The 20,868-nt window shown below is 35.4% G+C and overlaps 1 protein-coding gene across 1 annotated transcript in view; it reads right to left on the bottom strand.

Annotated features, from left to right (window-relative positions):
- The window catches only part of luzp2 (leucine zipper protein 2), a 150,047-nt gene that overhangs the window by 49,769 nt on the left and 79,410 nt on the right, over nt 1-20,868 (bottom strand). The window contains exons 4-5 of the mRNA XM_007540351.2: nt 18,902-18,983; nt 13,636-13,698 (exon numbers count right to left, since the gene is read on the bottom strand). Coding sequence (XP_007540413.1) covers nt 13,636-13,698; nt 18,902-18,983 — 145 coding nt within the window. The remainder of the gene's footprint in view (nt 1-13,635; nt 13,699-18,901; nt 18,984-20,868) is intronic.

The raw sequence follows: 20,868 nt of genomic DNA, 5'->3' as shown, positions 1-20,868 counted from the left end.
CTCCCAGGTCTCTGGTAGAGGACCCGAGCTCAGAGGATGAAAGAGAGAGACCACCCACGGAGGGTGAGAAGGGAATTTTTTTTTATATATATTTTTGAAAGCTGTTGTTTAAAAGCTGTTGATTTTCATCAAAGCATAGCTTTTTTCATTCAAATTTGTGAGTGATGATTCTGGAAAAGTCTCAAAATAAGACAGAGGTCTGAACACATGGACACAAAAAAGTAATTTATGTTATTTTAAACAAGTTGGAATGTGGCAAAAACCACAATGGAAACTGTAGACAGCCCCTTTACGCATAGAGTGTGATGAGTGGGCTCAAAGGAGGAAAGAAGGATGCACATAAAAGTAATCTTGCAGATTAGGTGGTTGCTGGATGACCATTAGGACTATAAGATTGAGTTTTGCAGGCTGCTGTCTGCAATCTTTTAAGAAGAGGGAGAAAAAGCCAATACAGATAGGTGGTTTTAGGTTTAAGCCATGGCCAGAATTTGGAGAGTTTGGGCTTGATCAGTCGCTTTCCCTCAACAACTGATTCTGAAATAACTTATGATTTTGTAGTGTGTATAGTGACAGGCTGATAATATAGCAAATTAAAGATCCAATTCAAGATCCAAAAGAAAGAAAAAAAAGTAATTTTGGTCAACATTTCTGATATGAGCTCTCAAGCTGCACAACTACACATATACTTTGGGCTTCTTGAGTGTAGTTAATTCTGATTATGATGATTCCACAGTGCATGTAAAACACTACACGCAAAAAACATTGTTTCACAGTGGAAATCCTGGGTAATAGCTTATGTCACTTAGATATGTGGTTTTGTGTGAAGGAGTCAAGTTCATATTTGGCCCTCAACTGAACTCTCCTTTCCTTGGGATGAAACGTTAAGCTTTACTGGTTTTTACAGTATTCAGTCACATTCAGTCAGTAACTAGTAGGGATATATTTGAGAGGTTTCTGATCACCTCCAGCAGTCCAAAAACATTACTGTTAGTTTAAGTGGTCTCTCTAAATTGCTCTTGGTCATGTGTGTGTGTGCTTGGTTGTTTGTCCTTTATGACTCTGTTGATGGATTGGTGGCCTGTGCAGGGTGTACTCTGCCTCTCACCCAATGATCGCTGGGGATAAGTACCACCCCCCACAACCTAACAAGGACAAGCGGGTAAAGACAACAGATGAATGGATGGAAAGCAGCTACCCAAGCCAACTTTTTTCTGTAACAAAATACATCTGTTCATATTAAACTGAGAAATAACTGCTACTACTCACATGTTCTGTCTAACTGGAAATGCGACTACACCGCAGAATGAAACACGCAGAATAAAAAAAAAATCATTATACCTGTCTGAAAACATGAAGTAAAAGATCTCAAAATCCTACACCTCACTCTCTGATCTGAAGAAATTTAAGAACATATGAGAAAGAAAAAATAACACAAAGGCTACTAGGAAAACAACAACTTTCCACATCTTGTTTGGGAAATAAACATCTTCATGATCTCCATTGTTTTTGGGAAACTATTGCTGGACTAATAAAAAATAAGTCTACCAAAACTAACACAGCAATTCAGCAAACAGTATCATCTACAGCTGCCTCAGTTTTGAGGACCTGGATAACTAGTTTGAAGCCATGAATTTAAAAAAAACACACAATAGCTTTGGAGAAGTTGTTGCCACCAAGCATAGAACAAGCAGTTTTTAACAGTTTTTAATTTTAGAAGGGCAATCACTTTATCACATGGTGCCAAGTTGGAATAGACAAAGAAAACAAAAATACAAATGTTTTTAACTCAGTAAGAGTTCAGAAATCAATATTCGGTGGAACAACCGTTAGGTTTTCAATGGGTTTCAGTGCAGGGTCTCTTTTTGAATTTTGAATTTAATTTTGTGAAAGGTTCATATCGCTTTTTGTGTCAGAGTATGATGACAACTTCACATTATATGACTAGCATTGTCATGTGATTATATTAAAATTTAGTTTTTAAACACTCACTCAAAGACTCTGGTGTTTCTCAGATCTGCTATTTAAAAGTTGGTTTCCATTTTACCCTAAAGCGGGACAAACATTTGGGACTTAAATCCACAGAATGTGGATTGGTCAGTAACGATAGTAAATATATTTTCCTTTTCTACTTTTTTTCTGTTGAATATTCCAGACAGAAAACTATTTTTTTTATTTAAGTATTTGTTGTCATATATAGAACCCAATCTTTTTTTGAAAATAAAGTTCTGTAATGTTGTAAAAAAATATTTATGGTCTGAAACTAGCTGGGTAATCTGTGGCTATCAGCATTATGTCCAAAGACACTTAAAAAAAGATATATTACCTGTAAATGAAACTGAAACTGCTACATAGGCTATTTCACAGATGGTAACTGCAGTTTGTCTTTTTGCATATTGCAGCACTTTGGCAGTGTTGGAAGGAAATGCAGATTTAATACAAGCTGGTCTCAAGGTCCCAGAAGGAAAACATACTCTTGTTACTATGTGACACTGAAACCACATAATGTGCTTGAAGTTTTCACCAATCAATGTAAACTTAGCATTGACAACAGATGGCAAAAGTACTTTATTCCATTATTTTAAAAGTAACTATCATATTTTTTTTTACAGATGTTGTTAGAACAGTTAATTGTGTTTGTGTACAAATTTACTATCTATAGAAAGCTGTCCTCAAAAGGGGTTTTTAATCAGATCCAGCGAGAGCAGTTCACAAAGTTGCTTATTCTGACGTCATCTGTTATATAAGTGCCCCTGCTGATAATAAATCTGCAAACAAGAGTGCCAGAGAAGGATCTCTAGTACAGCACAGCAGCATCTACTTTAGATGTTCAAGTTTGTAAATTTACTCTGATCACAAAGAAAGTCTTTTAAAGCCTGCTGCAGGCAATATGAATCTAAAGTGTGTGAACTGTGTGTCAGCACACATATAGTGCAAGTAAATATATACACAGTGGATGAAACAAGTATTGAACATGTCAACATTTTTTTTCTCAGAGTAAATATTCATACTAGATGTCACCAACAACCTAAATCATACAAAGAAATCAAAGCACATTAATCAATAAATTATGAGTACACAAATGGAATGACATAAGGAATAAATAAACACAAAATGATTTACTAAAAAGCACAGACACAAACCAAGAAACTATCTGAAATCTGTCAGTTATCAGAAATCATCAATCTGTTTATGTGCAGTTATGTGTAATAACCTACATATGATTTCCCATGTTGAACAGTGTTGTCAGTGGTGAGACAGACCTTCACAAAATGTCTTACAGTGATAATGGTTACAAATGCATTTCTGACCTTCTGAATGTCCCAGTGTCATTGTAGCCAATGACTCTCACTTGTAGAATAAAGAATGATGATGAAGCTTGTTCAAAGTTTGCTGTATAGGAGTTGGACTAGGCTATGATATACTGGGACAGCATGGTAGGGTCAGACAAGGCCAAAACTGAGCTCTTTGAATGACATTGCAAAACACCATGTTAGGAAGAATAATGGTTCTGTACAGCACCCCAAATATACCAAGCTTATAAAAGTGAAGGCTCATACTGGCTGACTTCATCTGATTTAAGGATGGATGAATGAGGGAATGACAATGAAATAAGACCAGATTTTCAAGCAGGACTATCAGTCCCAAACACATATTCAAGGAAACTCTTAATTGGTTTCAGACAAAAAGAAAAATGACTAGGATGCACCATTCAATCATCTGTCAGTTATCCACTGAAAATCTGTAGAGAGAACTGAAGATCAGAGTGCCTAAGAAGGACACCTTCAAGATTTGAAGACAGTTTGTGTGACAAAATGGCTCAAAATCACACCTGTAATGCATGAGACTATTTTCTTCAAACAGAAGACATATTGAGGCTGTCACTGCCAAAGAGGCTTTTCCACAAAGTATTTTATATTTTTCTCTATGTGCGTTCGACACTCATTCCTGAGGCATTCCCATTTTTTTTTTACACATTACTTCACTTGTGGACTATTCTGTTTTACTTGTTCGGCATGTGTGCATTAAGTAGGTTGTTTCTCATATCTGGTTTAACTAATGACTTCATAGGGACTATTTAAAAAGAGAAAAACCTTAAAATGTTCAATATTTATCAATCCTTACTTTGCCTGTTTGAAAGCTTAAGTGCGAGTGCAGCACAGAACAATTTACGAGTTATGATAAGGACCCCTCCCTACTGTCTTTGACCGCCAGAGGAAGTCAAATGATGAGCGCGGCACAATTTAATGACGTGAGATGATTAAATAAAGCTGGATAACATATCCCACCACAAGCTACTTCTTAGACATGCCTGTCTCATTTCTTATTCTCATTTCTTATCAAAAGCAAACTTTTTGATTGATACCAGTAATGTAATGTGTTCCCCTTATTGTGTGTGAATACATTGCAATTTCTTTTAAAATATAAACACAAATTGCTCTACAGTGGACTCAATCGTGTCATAATAACTTTAGCACACTTACAACTAGTCTGCTGCAATTCATCCACAAAATGTCTTTGTGTGCCTAAAACACAGGTCTGTTTCCATTGGTGTATTTCAAGCATGTCAGATTTGGTTGTCTTCATGTTGTAACTTTGCACTGCACCACAGTTATCTGTTTGCATGTGTTGCAATGTATGTGTTGCAAAATTAATGAGTATCTTTTCCCAATTTGCTTGTGTTTTGTCAATCTGAGTGTGTGTTTTTTTTTTTTCTAAGTTGAAACACACTGGGCTGGTGTTGGAGCAGCTGTATATACCATTTAGCCCCAGTCACTTTATCTTGGAGAGGTGCTCTTTTGTAATGTTCATGCTGCCCGTTGTCCAGATTAATTTTTTTCTCCTCCTCCCATAATTTGAGAGCTTCTTTTTTCTACAACATTGGACAATGAGAGCTAGCCATATTATGCAGTGAAAATGGGGGTATATTCATGACTGGTTGAAAATTACTGAATGGATCATTTGAAAATAGACATCTATGTCAAAGAGGAGTTGAATAAGATTTACAGTAGTGCAATGAATAAGGTCTGAAATGTGATTAAGTGGATAGACATGATGGTTTGTTGAGAAATACTAAGGCAGTTCATTCAAATGAATTCATGATGTTCAATAGTTTATTGTTTTATCATTTTTCTTTCTTTTGTCCATAGAACTTTTGAAGGCAATTTCTAACCGTTTAATGAGGAACTTTGATAACCAGCCACAAGAACACCAACTTAAAGAAGAGTAGAGGATTTTCAAAATCACCACACCTCCAAACGAGGCAAGCAGGGATGCCACTTTTTCACAGCGGTAAGCAGCTTGAACATCAATATTTTGTTTTCATACAAACACATGCTTTACTTGTAAGAAAAAAATGTGCTTCTTCTTCCAACAACAAATATGAAAATATATTTGTTACATTGTTTAGCATGAAGGGTTTTGTGGCCCTTCATGCAAGCTAATTTCAAGTTCCTGGAACCCATCCATCCATCCATTTTCCTTCACCCTTGTCCCTCAGTGGGGTCGGGAGGGGTGCTGGTGCCTGTCTCCAGCTCACGTTCCGGGCGAGAGGCGGGGTACACCCTGGACAGGTCGCCAGTCTGTCGCAGAGTTCCTGGAACATTCTTTAATATTTTGCATGTACATATCAAATTGATTACTTGTTGAATTAAACTGCACAACATCTTGACCAACAATCTCTGCACTATGTAAAACTAATCATATCAATTACATTGAAAGTAAGTGATAACAACCGGGTTGTTAACTTTTGGATACAAATATCATCCTTTACCTGCATAATGTCAACTCTATTTGATGCAAACTGAGGCAGAATTGGTAACTCTCTTAAGCTCTGTTGGTGCTTGAATAGCAAGGTGTCATTAACTGAAAGAATATGGTCTTAGCATGAAAAGTAAGAACAAGTGAATCATAAAATTGAATTAAGCATGCCCGACACTGAACTTGAAATGTGCAATATTTTAAGTGAATTCTTAAGTATTTTTAACTTCTCAAGTCAGATTTTTTAAAACCATTCTGTCATTTAGCTGAAGTAAATCCTAATCAAAATTTTTCTTTGCTAATCAAAGGCTCATTGAAGCTACAAGGAGATCTAAATTTGTTACTCAATAGATGCTGATTGCATGGGAGGACATTTACCAGCTCATCAATCACTGCTGATTGCTTGTTTCTTATAATCTTTAGCTAGTCCTTGAATAAAAATACACATACTTGCATTTGGCATTTTTTATGTATTTTAGCTTATCTCTCCTAAATAAAAGGTGTGATGGGAAATCTGAGTTTTAAACATTTTCAATAGTTTTGATGTTCTTTTCAAGTAGTCACGATTACTGCAATTATTTTCTTGTACTCTCTGATATGTTTGTATAATGTAATTCATAATATTCCGTAGCAGATCTGCATTCATGAATTTGCTGCATCTAATCAGAGGTTTTTATAATATTTCAAACCACAATGTCTGTAACCTTCATACATGAAGACATTGTGACTGGACGAACAAAAACAGTCAAATTTGAACAAACATCCTCTTCTACTTAAATTGAAAACTCATCGCCTACATCAAACTGCAGAGATTGGGAAATATATGCAACCTTGCTTGTCTGCAATGTTTCTTTCTTTATAATAATAATAATAATAATAATAATAATAAACATAACTTACTGGATTAAATTAAAGGACAATATATATATATATATATAGAGTTAAACAGTCACTTACCAAAGTAAATCTGAGAAAAAAAGTGGATACCTTATTTTGAGACTTTGAACAACTCTAGCTCTTTAGTGTTAGGCAACACTATGAACTATATGTGTCTGTGTGTTTGCTTGGGCAACACAAAAATATTTTTTCTGTAAAGGAAAATTTCTCTTTTCATGTTGAAAATCATCCAAAGTTAATCACAAAGTATATTCATGAAGGCTGAGGAAAGAACGTAAAACTTTATTTCACATTTATATGTGGAATTTGAGCGAAGCATTTAAGCTCACTTAAGCTAATCATTTTCTTGAAACTTCAACAGTGTTATTCTTGCTGAGTTTCTTGTCAATCACCACTGCGGAATAATAAGTTAGGTCTCTTGTCTCGGATACATGAAAGGAGCAATAAGGTACAAGCCCACCTGTGCCCACAGAGCAAACTGTAACCTACATGCCATCTAACCTCTCACTATACCTATGATTTTACCAGCTGAGATTTGCTCTTAATGCATGTCAACTGTAAAATGTACATGAATCAGGGTTGACAGAGTCTGGATGGGTTATAGAGTTTATATCTGTCAAGTTGCTATCTATTTATTTAATTTTCGCCACACAAACCTAGACAGGATGAAACAGGTTTGGAAAATATATGGACGTATGACTCAACTCAAAAATTGCGACCTGCCATTCACTAGTAATGAATGGCCATAACCATCTGATTTCTACAGACGGTGTCTTCAAAATTAATTTATATTCATCCCATTGATGCCATATTATACAATCACAGTAACCAATGTACATAATTAGGAATTGAGAGATGTCTTATTTTTTTTTAGTAAATTTTGTTTCACACTAAACAAGCCTCTAAAAGGCTTGTAAAATTTAAATTGTATCATGGTATTTTGTTCATATTTTGCATCAATTAACTATATGTATATGTATATCATTCAAATATAAAACTGATTATAACAATACAATTTTCTAAACTGTTTTGCCCAAGGGTTCCTCAATATGCATATAGGATACATATTCAATTTTCGGCTCACTTCATTTTGTCACCTTTTTTGCTGGCATTAGTATCACAAAAACATCCAGTAAATGTTGTGATGCCAGTAAATGTTTTTTTTTCTCTGCCATTTACCCAGCAAAATGACATTCTGAAGACATGAAAGGAGGAGGACAATGATGTGAAGCCATTTTAAACCAAAAAAATATATCAACATCAGCAGCTCTGAGCTGGGAGTGTGGCAAAACTGTCTATTACAATGCTCTTTGAGAACCTGATGAGTCCCAGCAGGATCCAAGTCAGCCTGTAAATCATTCTCCCGCAAAATACTCATAATAAGCCTTGAAAGCAAATCATTGATGACGGCTTGACAGTGAATTGCAGCCATAAAGCTTCCCCAGTGACACCATAACAGACCTCACAATGATATGCAACATAAAAAGACATTCCAAAAGCGTGGACTGATGTAAACAAAGGGTATTGTTTGCTGTATAGATGTTCATTTCAGCTTTGCCAGGAATTACTATGAACTTCACAACAAAAATCACATTTCTGTAACAATGGCATTACACAAAATGTTTTGAGTATGCGTTCCCAGAAGACAATATTGTTTGAAAATCTGTCAGTCAATAATGAAGAACCAAAGCTTATTGCTTCTATTAACAAAATGTTAATGTTTCCTTGTTTTGATTGTGTGATAAACCAGGGCACATACACTGGCTTGTTTAAAACACATAACATGTTAAGAAAATTGTATTTTATTTTATTTTATTTTTTTATTGGAATACCTTTATCTTTTGGAGTGACTGTCATGATTGTTGCTGATGTTCTAAGTTAGGAATGGAAGTTGTCAGATAGTAGAACTTACATGTGTCTATACAAGTACAGTGAGCAATACTTTTCCATAAATATAGCAATTACATTCTTTAAAAAGTTGTTAGCTTTGCATAGACAGTTTCACAGCCTGATGAAGACTTATTTTCCAGCTGTAGGTCTTTTCGGAGTGAGATAAACATCAAAGAATAATATGTTAAACCTATTTAGTTTCAGAGTCCCCTCATTAAAAATATCCAAATCAACTGTCATTGGTAGCCCTTTGAATTAATGAAGATTTTCATTAAAAACAGGAGTCTTTTATCACCTGTCACAATTATGACCAGTGGAATAATGTGAAACTGTGCTTTATAAGTGTCAACATGTAATATAATGTCAAAGCATTGCTTCTTTATTTGAATATAACTTACAACAGCATTACTTTAAATGTGACCTTTTATGTAATATCAAAGTGATCTTGTCAGTAGAACTTTGCAATTCAACATTTAGTGGAAATAGCTATAGTGCACATCCAATTAATTCATACTGAACATAAAATATTTAGGTGCAATGCCTCCTGTAGAGTACACATTCAAACATTACCATATTTAATGTCATGGTAAATCAAAGGGATGCATGGAGAGCTCAGCTCGAGAACAAGGTGCTTGTTTTGTTTCCTCATAACTATTTTTAAGTGTTGTCAGTCATACCGTCATTAAGAACAGATAACAATCTATGTAATTAACAAAAGTCATTAACAATCTGAACATTTTTCTGTGACTGACACTGTCATACAGTGTGACTCAATTAACTTTATCTGTTGTACTGCTCCTCCTCATCATTTGGTGACTGAAATATTCATCACTTCTGAGTCCTTCCACCCCCTCTATAGTTCTTAGAATACTTTGTGAAGCACTGGGGTGAAATGGGTTAGCAGTCGGGCTAATCCATAAAAAAAAAAAAAAAAAAAAAAAAAAAAAAAAAAAAAAACATACAGAAAAGTTTACTTTATAAAAAACAAATTACTGTCCAAGTATTAAACAGATAAAAACAGCAAATGGTTTGTTAACCTGTTTATGTTTGCATTATGTCCAATTTTAATTAACTGGTTAGCCATGAGGATACCTCAGCTAACTACTGTTGAACATTAATTTGTCAACAAAATAATTTGTCAAAGTTTGACTTTACCATGCAAACTATTGTTTGCTAAAAGTGTCCTTGATCTCCAAAGGCTTCCAGGAATCTCCTGGATCCCCTTGCAAAGTAGAGGACCAGCAACACATCACCCTATTTTTAAGGCTGTATTTTGAGATATTTGCTAGAAAGAAAGTTGGCAGTATTTGGATTTATAAACTTAAGATAAAGTACATATTACAGGAAAAGATATACAAGGAAACATCCACAACTGACAATTGTCTCAGAATAGTAGTTATATTCAAGGAGACATATTCTGGCTTTTGTTATATTTACAATTATGTCGTACACACAGCAGACAAACAAACATACATGCACACACGCACCCCTCGTGTTTTTGGTCATGCATGGGGATAACTCTATGCATGAAGAGCACAGGCCAGGATTCTAACTCAGTGTTTAGGGTAACTAAACACTGCTACATCATGCAGTCTCAAAACAATAACAGATACAGGAAAATGTTCTCATATTACTCTGCATGTATATGGGATATAAATGTCAACAGGATACCTATAAGTAGTCTTTTGACTTCTATTGACCACAAACAACCCCTTCTGTGATTGCAAAAGCCATCAAACCTGCACAATATTTAGATGTGTAGCAGAGAACACAGACCTTAAAATGTCAACAGTGATGCAGCAGTGAGGACAACTGTGTATTTATTAAATCATTTTCTCTCTGATCTTTCCACTGCTTGCTGCTTCAGCCTCTTGCCAACAGTGTAATTGTGAGTAAGTAACTTTGCTGTAGCACAGCATTTAGACAAGCTTTCATTAAAAGGGGCTGATAATTTGCTGTCTCACTTCAATTACAGCCCAGTTAACTTTAAATCAAGTCTAACAGTTGCCAAAGCTGTTTGCCAGCTCTTTGTTTTGGCCAGATTAGTGTGTGCATTGATGACTGGCTTATGATAATGAGGATTAGTGGTAGGACTGGGTTCAGAACATGTGAAAACATGGAATCATACAAAAGCTGCAGTGGCTGTGACCAACACTCTGCCACTTTTATGCACCCTCATTTCTGTTTCTGTAAATCATCCAAAATGAGATGTTATGTGGAAGTTAAGGAACCTCTAATTGTCAATCACAAAGCTAAATCATGGTCCTTTTTAAGGATTATTTAGTCAGTTAAACTGATCTGCTGCAGAGTATTGCAGATGTGTGCAAACTCCTGCTGTGAAAATCACTTGATTGATTATTGAAGTGTCTCTGCATTTCCCTGATTACTTCCAGCAGAGGGACATCCAAGAGCAAATCCAATCCATCTCATCCTAGAACACCCATACCAATGTCTTAGTATGTTTGATATCACAATGAAAGTGCATTAATACACAAGCATTAATATTCCACTTCATGAGGCCTTTAGGTTGTACCTGCAGTGATGACTCATGATAGAATATGGATTTGTCATGGAGGTTTCCCAGAATCAAATCCATATCATTTGCAGCAGAATGTAGCTCAGCGCCACAGTGTGAATTACAGGGTAGAATATGAAACCAAGTGTTTCCATCATAAGTGGAAACACTTATAATAAATCTCAAAGTACTAGGTTTTGGGGTTTATGTAACTATTTATTCCATGTTGCCTGTGTTCATGATATGGAGAAGATAAAAAAATAACCTTTGAAGTCAGTGATTAGATATTATTGTCTTTCCCATACTGTGGGTGAGCTGCGATTGCCCGTACAACAATATAGTTAGAAAATGCCACACCTTTTAGATATGTATCTTTTTTTTTTTAAATAAGACAATTTATGCATTTCTTCTACTTTACAATTATGTATTTCTTTTGCTGTTTTAATCACAACTATAAAGTACCATTAAATACTATGAGGTAAATAGAAGTGTAAAAATGTGAAAACAGGAGAAAGTAAACAAGAAAAATTAAGAATGTCTTTTCAGTGCAGTGCTTGCCAATGGGAGAAAACAAGAAAACCTCTGGAAGATCTTAAACGCTTGGTGTACTAAAGAACCTGTATTGTATAGGTCAACTTTTCCGTTCTGAAATAAAGTAACCTTTCTTACAACTGTCACATGATAGCTTGTGCTCAGTCTAATTTCATCAAAAGACAAATACAAATAATAGTAAGAAGAATAAATAAAACAAACAAATCATGAATTCATGTGGAATGACTGCATCTGCTTTCACTTTTACAAGTGAGTCATTTTAATATCCAGGAGGGACTGATTGAATTATTCCACTTGGTGATTTTGGCCCTTTGTACCCAGCTAAAGATGGCAAGGTGTTCCCTCTAGGCAGAACACTGGCAACTGTTGATCAGTGAAATATTGTGACATCAAGTTAAAATGTTCCAAATGTGCCATGTTTCTAGAGGTCAGAAAATCACGAATAGCAAAAAAAAAAAAAAAAAAAAAAAAAAAAAAAAAAAAAAACACTGCATATGTTTCAATTGGAAACTGCATAGCAGACTGTAACAAATGACGTCACCAACTTGTGAGTTGAAGCAAATGTCAACTGCAATTAAAGGTGCATAAATATTAAACCCCCATAACATGTAAAAGAAAAAAAGGTAGATAAAAATGGAAATTTGTTTTTTTAAAGCATCTTGAAAAGATGACTTATGAGCAATAAAATTAATCTGATTCATCTGCTGTGATTCACATTGTTTGTGTGTATCTTTGATAGATTCACAGAAACCTGCACAGTGACAGGTACTTCTCAGAACAGCTTGACTCCAGCAATTTGATGTCATTATGTCATTGTTCAGTTCCCAATATGAGTCACTTGATTGTGTTACTCAACAAAAGTTTAATCAAAACTGGTCTCCAATTAATTTGAGCATCTGCTGAAAAACTACTTTTCATAGTGAAGCTTTGAGCAATATTGTGTGATTTTTCAGAATAGTTTCATCATCTTGCTCTGATTTAATTTATTAGCTTGATGCAATTGAAAACATTCTCTGTTACTGTATTACATAAATATTACACTTTTTTTCCATTGCCTCAAAGTTTAGATCTAAAAACCAATTATGAAATGGGTTTGTATTGATTTCACCTTAGAGGTTTATCTGCTAGAAGAACCTTTCTCCATTTGTAAAGTCTTGTATATTGTTTCAACCCATTCAGAAATAAGCTTCCATAGATCCTTATTGATCTGTTAAAGAGACTTTTTGTACTTATAAGCCTCGGTAAAAATTAATTACATGGCACTGTATGATTTTCATTTCAATTATCAGTACTGCTCTGCAGGAGTCCCCTTATTTTCCTGTCACATAATAACCTAAACAACCCTTAGGCAAAGATAATAAAAGAAAACTCCAATGTATGGGCATAAACCATCTTTAAAGTCTTACATGCCCAGCATGTTACATTAATAGGAAGATGTTATTTCGATTTAGTTTATACGTATGTGCAATCTCTTTTCTTTCCCCCCCTCATTTCTGCCGATAAGCTGAAACGTAAATAGTAAGGAGTCGTAGACAAAGTTCAGTTGGAGTGATGTTTGCTGAAGTTTCTCCACAAATGTTTAAGGCATCAACAGTAAAATTCATGTGGTTGTGTAAGACCTTCAGACTGAAAGTTTTCAGCTCAACTTCTTTGCACTAATATTGACAACCATGCACAGGGGTACTTTGAAAGGAGACCAAATTATCATTCAACAATTGCAGTCATAGCTGCAGTGATGATCAAAGAATGCCCTCCTGTGTTCACAAAACATTTGAAACAACCCTTGTGTTCAACCCAGTGTATGTCCACCTCTGATTGAAATTAACAAGGCCTTTCCTTGGTCCCCTCAGATTGTCAGAAGTCATTTGGCAAACTCAGAAAATCATTAAATCAAATTGATCTGAACAATGCAAGCAGGCAGAGAACTTTGATGGGTAAATTACGACAAGATAGGTTTGATACATGTACCTTATGAATGTGTATTGGGATTCTTGTCAGCATTTGATGATACTTTGATGACTCACCTCTTGTTGTAAATCCTTGATGATTTTTGTTTTTTTCTCCATCTCCACTTTCAGAAATTTTATCTGAGGACAAAAGAGGAACAAGGAACATAATCAGAGAAGCAAACAGCGTCTAAGTGTGTATCTTTTTAGTCAGGGAACAAGGCAAAAAGCACAAACAATTAAATGGTCAGAGAAAACAGTGTTAATAAATTCTCTATCCCAAATGTGAGTTCATATAATAAAGATTTAATTGTTGTGCGAGGAAAGTTAAAACAAATGTCTAAGAGACACACGCTTCAGACAAGAAAAACAACAAAAGATGTTTTTCATGATGCTGCATAGCTATATTTTTAAATCTAAGGCTTTAACTTCTTTTTTAGATGCTCCAGTGGGAAACAAAGCCTCTCGCATTCACATTAGAATGCATTCGTCAAACAAAAGAAAAAAACAAAATACAAAATGATGCTACTGAACTGCCACACAATGACAACATAGTCCGGTTAAAAATGGGTCACAAAGAATCAGGAAAAAAAATGTTACTAATCTTCTTAAACAGCTTTGTAGTCTAGCCTATAGCAAAAAATTACTCAAGCCTTTGGGGAGAACAGTTTTAGCTCCAGATTACCACACATTTGCTTCATTACACATTTGTCGCAAGTAATATTGAAAGAAAAAGAAAAGAAAAACTCAAACTGGAATCAAATACTATGGATTTACTGTAGGCACTAAAAATTTATGAGTTGAAAGAAACAGAAATGCTTCTATTTTTTAGTTGATTGTTTGTTTGTTTTTCTTTCCAGTGAATAAGTCCAGAACTTACCAGTTGACTCACATGGCTACACAGGTCTTAATTACATCAAATGCCACATTAAGTCACTGTCACTGCCTCTAAAAATACAAAGATAGAAAAAAGCACCAGATTTGAGCGCTAACTGTTATTTCATAAAATTGATTGTGACACGGCCTCTTAATTGCTGATTGCGTTCTGATTGCATGCAAACACATGCTCATACAGGCATGAGCATGTTTGCAGCTATAAATAAAAGTGAATATAAAAACAGTGACAGTGAATAGAAATAGCTAAAAACCTGCGATACAATGTAATAAAACTGATATAAGTCATGTCAAACTTTACTGTGATTTTTATTTGTACAAATTAAATGGAAAAGAAAACAACACTCTCCAAGATAGAAAAAAAATATATTAAACAATTTTCCCCTCAAATGTCACACCATTTGAGGGAAATTGAACAAGGTTTCCAACATCACAGAATCTGTTGCCAACAAGCACTGCCCCAAAGATGCATATATGAAAAAAATAACAAGAAACATTTAAGTTTAATGAAACAAAACTTAAATGTTTCATCTAAATTTCAGAATGTAAGTTTAGTCCAAAAATAACATTTCCCATATCCAGATGGAAGTAGGTCTCATTTTGACTTGAAACCTCCATTTGTTTGCTCGGAAGTTGAAGATGAAGATGGATTTTGCTTTTTAGTATTACTGTGAGTTCAAGCATGGGCTCAAACTGACAAAAGAATGGCTTCAGATAGAGATTTTAAAGTGACCTAGAACTATAACTGACAGATGATCTCAAAAGTGCTGCGGACTACAGGTCCTTATAATCTGACACATTTGGAGAAGTTTTGCAGAGATAAAGTCGGCAAATATTGCATGTCAAGATGCTAACACAATCTTATCAAAGAGGACGGAAAATATTTAGTCTATAAGTATTTAGATATCCATTCATCCCAATGTAAAGGCTCTTTTAATTCTAACGAAAGCTGCCACATAAGATATTTCACTCAAGTTAGTGCTGTGTGTAGATTGGAGGTATGTTTGAGTGCAGACTTCCAGAAATGTGATACACTGACACATTTATTCCCAATTTGCTCCCAGTGCCCGACTTATTGGTTTATATTTTTATTACGGCAGAGTGATATCTTTGTTTTTGGCAACCCTTTTATCAACAGCTCAGCATGCTTTCCCGGTACAGGCGTGAGCCCTGTGAGTATGTGCTTATTTCAGCCAAATGGAGGTTCAAACACCAACTGCAGATGGCAAACTCCTGCCATGGGCAACCAAACAAATACATTTGGTGTGTGTGTATAAGACAGATAGGCTGAGGTTTGGAGTTTGTCTGTTTTTTTTTGTTTTTGTTTTTTTTCCCATTCCTAAAAGAGTATTTTTGCTTTCGCAAGTGTTGTGGGTCCTTGGGAGAGGTCGTCAAGATAGTCTCGGGGACAAAAAGGAAAAGATTCACAGGGCTGGTGACCTCATGCCAGGTATACACCCCAGGGAATAGTAAACTAAGTCTTGCCAGTTGACTCACATCCCCAAGCAGCACATGATAACATCGAGGTTCATGTTTGAGCCTTTCAGTCACTGCCACAGCCTGAGGGGATGGTTAGAAAAGCAGCAACAAGAAAAATACTGGCATTGGGTTTTAAAGGAATAAACAGCACAAAATAACAAACCCCTTTTTCAATATGATGTTCAAAGGCTATTGTTTTAATTACTAAGTTTTAGACATTTGTGTATAAATTGTAGATTTTTTATAAATAAATTAGGAAATGTTTAGTTTGTAGCACTTGTAAAAAATTTTGACTTTGCTGACAATGTCTAACATACTGATCAGGTTTATTGTACTTGTCGGACTTAGATTCTGCTAATAAAATGCATCTAAGTATTGAGCCAGTGTGTCTGCTGTCAGAAATGCATTTCTTAAAACAAATACAGAGGGTAAATATGTGAAACTGATTAGAATGACCTTATTTTTTTTTCAAATACAAGGCATAAACAAAGTTTACCATATAATTGAGCTAAATAACATGGTATTTATTTCATCCTGAACAAGAGGATTTTATTCTAATCCTATAAATCAATTGTGGAAATTTACATTACTTCAGTTCTGAGTGACTGGGAAGAAATTACATATATAAAGTAAGAAATAAAACACCCAATCAAAACCACAGTGGTGTTTATGACATAGGTCAAAGCAGCAAACAAAGAACATAAACTGGTACAACAGAGAATGCCTTCATCCTTAGTTGGCAACTATTTTATTGTCATCTAAATGGTAAGAGGCAGTTATTTAAGACAGTAATTTCTATGTTCTGGGCAGAAAAAAAAAGCGTTTGAAGGTAATGTAAAAGTGGAAGAGAACATGTATCAGCATCCACATCAGTGAAAACTTGACATTCCAACCCGTAATTGTGGCTAAGGCATTGCTTAGCCACAACTTATGCCATGCAATTTAACATTTTTACATGATAAATTGGAGAAGAAGCCACCCAGAGGTTCCAAGAACTCACATATTGGCTGGCTGGGTGGATGAGATTGTGCCATGGCAGTGATTACTCACACAAAGGTTAAAGGGGTAATGCATGACTTTAGGAGGCAAGCTTGTGTCACCCTTTAGCATCAGCTATGTTCAATGTTTCTGACAGCTCATAAATCTCTTTATCTTGGATAAAACATGTAAGTCAGGTGTTGGATCTCTCTCTTTGTGTCAGACTTTCAAGCTACAGAAGAAGAAAACCAATACATCCGCTAGAGGAGAAGAGTGTTTCAAAATGTGGCTGTGTATTTTCTCAGGATATCTGAAGGCCTTGGCATAAAATATGAGGCAAAGGAAGACTGTCTACTGTTGTAAAGACATAAATGCCTTAAACTATCTTTACATAACAAGAACAAGTTGAAACTTTGAATAATTGGGAGTGAGTCAGTACTGAAGTAGCCTCTGTTCTTTTTAGTACCAAACCACATGCATGCAGTGAGTCAGTGCTGCAGTCCAATTTATAGCAGAAACACTATTTTATTTAACAAGTGAGAAGGAATTGTGGAGGTAAGTAAGTTACACAGAAAGTATTTATTTTGACTTAAAATGTGAGAGCTTATTATTACAGGTATTGTATAAATGCAAATCAATCTTTTTGCAAAAGCTGGAAGTCAAAACTACTAATTTAGAATTTAAATTACTTGTGTAAAATTTGTCCTTGCTGATATGACATCAGGATTACATTACAAGGTATTTGAACCCTAACAGTTTTTTTTTATGTGTAGGTTTCAGAACCTCAAACAAATGTTAATATCAGACAAAGAAAATATGACATTAAAAAATAAAAAAAACATTGTCCGAATGATTTATTTTGGGAAAGTAAAAGAACTATTCAAACCAAACAGACAATACGTGATAAAAAACAAAAAAACAATCTCCCTCTTATTAAGTCATGTATGAACACAAAAGCTAAGAGTAGTTTCAAACACCACACCTGTACCTGATTACAGCCAATCTTGCAAAATCAAAAATATCTTAAATATTTTATATATAGCCGGGGTATACATAGCCTATCACTAAGCTACAGGCTATCAATACACATAAATATGTGTATTGATCTCTAGTAACTGTCTCCTATAGTTGCAATATCAAAAACCAGATAAGTCTTTACATCACAAGAAGGAGCTTTAGCACTAAATACATGAAAGTGAGTCAGTGCTGAAGTGACTTCTTCTTATAAATCTGAAATAGGAATGAATAGTGATGCTTATATTTATCTTTGTTTATCCTTCTTAAAATTGTGGTTGTCTTCAATTTTGGAAGTAAAAGGGAAAGTCAATGTATCAGTATTAATAGCATTTAGAAATCATAAACTATATAAGAAAAATAAATTACCTTTATAAATGCATTTGACTTTTTATTTAAAGTCTGGGTAGTTTTAGCAATTATGAAATATTTGGATAAGCACACTATTAACTCAATTTCAATACTTTGCAAAAGAAATTAAATAAACAGCAAAAACCGTCCATCTGTAATATTATTTTGTAACCTAAATTATGTACGGTCACTCTTCACTTCCCTCTGAATAATGGCAGTGTATCCTCTGCATATCTAATGGCCTAAAAATGTGGTTTAAAGTAATGATGTCATTTGCTATAAGTAACGGGATACATTTAAAAATCTGTGAAAATCTGACTAAAGAAAAGTAACTTTGTTGAGTAAGTTACTGAAAATAGTCATACGACCGTCCATTTAAATGAAAACTTTTCATCAGCTTATATCACAATAAACACATTAAATCAGGGTTTCAAAATTGGAACCAAACAAATAAGATGTGGCAAAAGGTTTTCTCCTGCTGTGTCAGAGTTTCAGTTTAGAGTTGTGAGACGGAAGAAAAAGCCAGCTGCTGCGTAATGAGCGTCGATCACTGAGGGAGGCTGTGTGACAGGTGACGGGGCTGGTTAGAGGAGACCGAGCGCTGATGGTGAGGTCATCTCTGTCTTACCGTGGCCTGCTGCTTTTCAGCTTTCTCATTTGCCTCATCCAGCTGCTTCTGCAGGGCTGCCTGGAGGGACTTCATCTCCTCTCTGTCAAGTGGCAGGGAAGTGAGAAACACCCTGTTAGCACATCGTCCTTACACTCTCCGAGCCCTTTACTACTCTACCTGTGAATGGTTTTCTACAGCACACTCCTTTGAGAGAAAATAGATTTTTGTGTAGAAACAACTACTACTCACAATAAAATAGTTTTAATTTTGTAGAAAATTAAAGAAAAAGCAACTCTTGATTTAAGCTAATTTATTCAGAATGATTTTAATAGTGGTAGATTTCCTTAACAAATGTTTGTTGTCAATCTTTGGGGAAGAAAATTCTCCATTTTGCAGTATTATTCCTAACTAGTAATGAAAGTGCAAACAGTTGAGCCATGAACTGCTTTTGACATTTGTGCATATCAAAACAAATTAATTTCTTAATTATTTTTTTCTCTCCTCAAAATACATATTTACCATTTTGTTTTCTTACACAGTGTCTTGCAAAAGAGTTCAAAACCTCTGAATGTTTATATTTTTTTACAGTAAAGCAACAAATTAAAGTGTATTTGTCTGAGATTTATTTATGAGACAGAGCAGCAAAGAGTAGCAAAAGCCAAACAGGAAAGAAAAAAATTAACATTTTCAAATGTTTTTACTAATAAACCCTGAAGTGTATGTCATGTATAACTATCCAGCCCTTTTATTTTTATCTGCATCCTGGTTTCCAAAGGAACTTGCCAACTAAAAATCAAAAAGCTTACACTTTAAAATTAAGAGCAGTGTTTCTTCTTTTTGTCTTCTTAAAATGTCCTGGTGCTTTTATGGATTCCAATAAGACAGCTGACAAGAGCAAGAGGCAAACATCATTCGGATTAGGGAGACTTGGGCACTCCTCTGGAGCCAGGCTTGGGCCTTGGGGCTCAGCCTGAAGAATATACAGGAAGTCCCCTCTCTGTGAGCCACCACATGCAGGTAAGAACGGATCAGTTGCCATGCAAGTTGAATGACAGGCAAAAGCATGGTGGGGATTCTCAGCCCCCGGCTGAGTGTCTTGATTGAGTTTTCCACGGTGAGCAAGACAGATGCCCCTTTGTGACTTGAGGTTGGAAGAAGCAAAGGTTCTGAATGTTGTCTGCAAAGGTTTTGAATGTTGTCTGTGCTTATAGTGCTGGGAGCATAATCTGGTTTTAGGACATGGAATGTCACCTCACTGAGGTGCCAGAGTTGTTGTGTCGGGTTGAGTAGTCCCAGCAGGAAATAACAGGACTCACAGCTTGAGCTCTGAAATCAAACTCCAGGAAAGGAGCTGGACTCACTCCTCCTCCGAAGTTGCCCAGGGAGAGAGGTGTCAGGTGGGGTGGGGATGCTCATATTCCCCTGTCTGAGTGTCTTGATTAAGTGACAGGGTCGCCTCTTTGCAACTTCAGGTTGGAAGAAGCAAGACTCTGAAAGTTATCTGCACCAATGCATTGAACAGTAGTTCAGATTTCCAGGCCTTTTTGGAGTTTCTGACCAGAACCCAAGCAATGTTCTAATGATAGACTTGTTGCTGGAACAGAATTTCCATAATAAACATTATGTTTGAGCACAAAGTGGTTCATACCAGGGGCCATAACAGGGCCTTCATTAATTGGCAAGAAGAAAGCAACAGCACCCTTAAAAGATGCTGACTGCTGTTTGCCATAATCATTGTATGGAAGAAAGCTCAGATAAAATTAAAGCAAAACAAAGATTTTTAGTCAACATGTAATAAATATATGTGTGGCAGAAAACAAACTCTGCACATTATCTTGGACAAAGCTTCCACTTGATAAGTTGGCATGTTGGCAGTATTATGCATTGTGGAAATTGTTTCTTTGGCATAGGGAGTTCAACCTCACAATTGTTATTTATGCCATTTAATTTGAGAATACAAAATCCTTAGGGAAATACACTGAAGT

The sequence above is a fragment of the Poecilia formosa genome, unplaced genomic scaffold (genome assembly GCF_000485575.1).
Source record: "Poecilia formosa unplaced genomic scaffold, Poecilia_formosa-5.1.2 Scaffold534, whole genome shotgun sequence".
Classification (NCBI taxonomy): domain Eukaryota; kingdom Metazoa; phylum Chordata; class Actinopteri; order Cyprinodontiformes; family Poeciliidae; genus Poecilia; species Poecilia formosa.
This window is presented reverse-complemented; position numbering and strand designations above follow the sequence as displayed.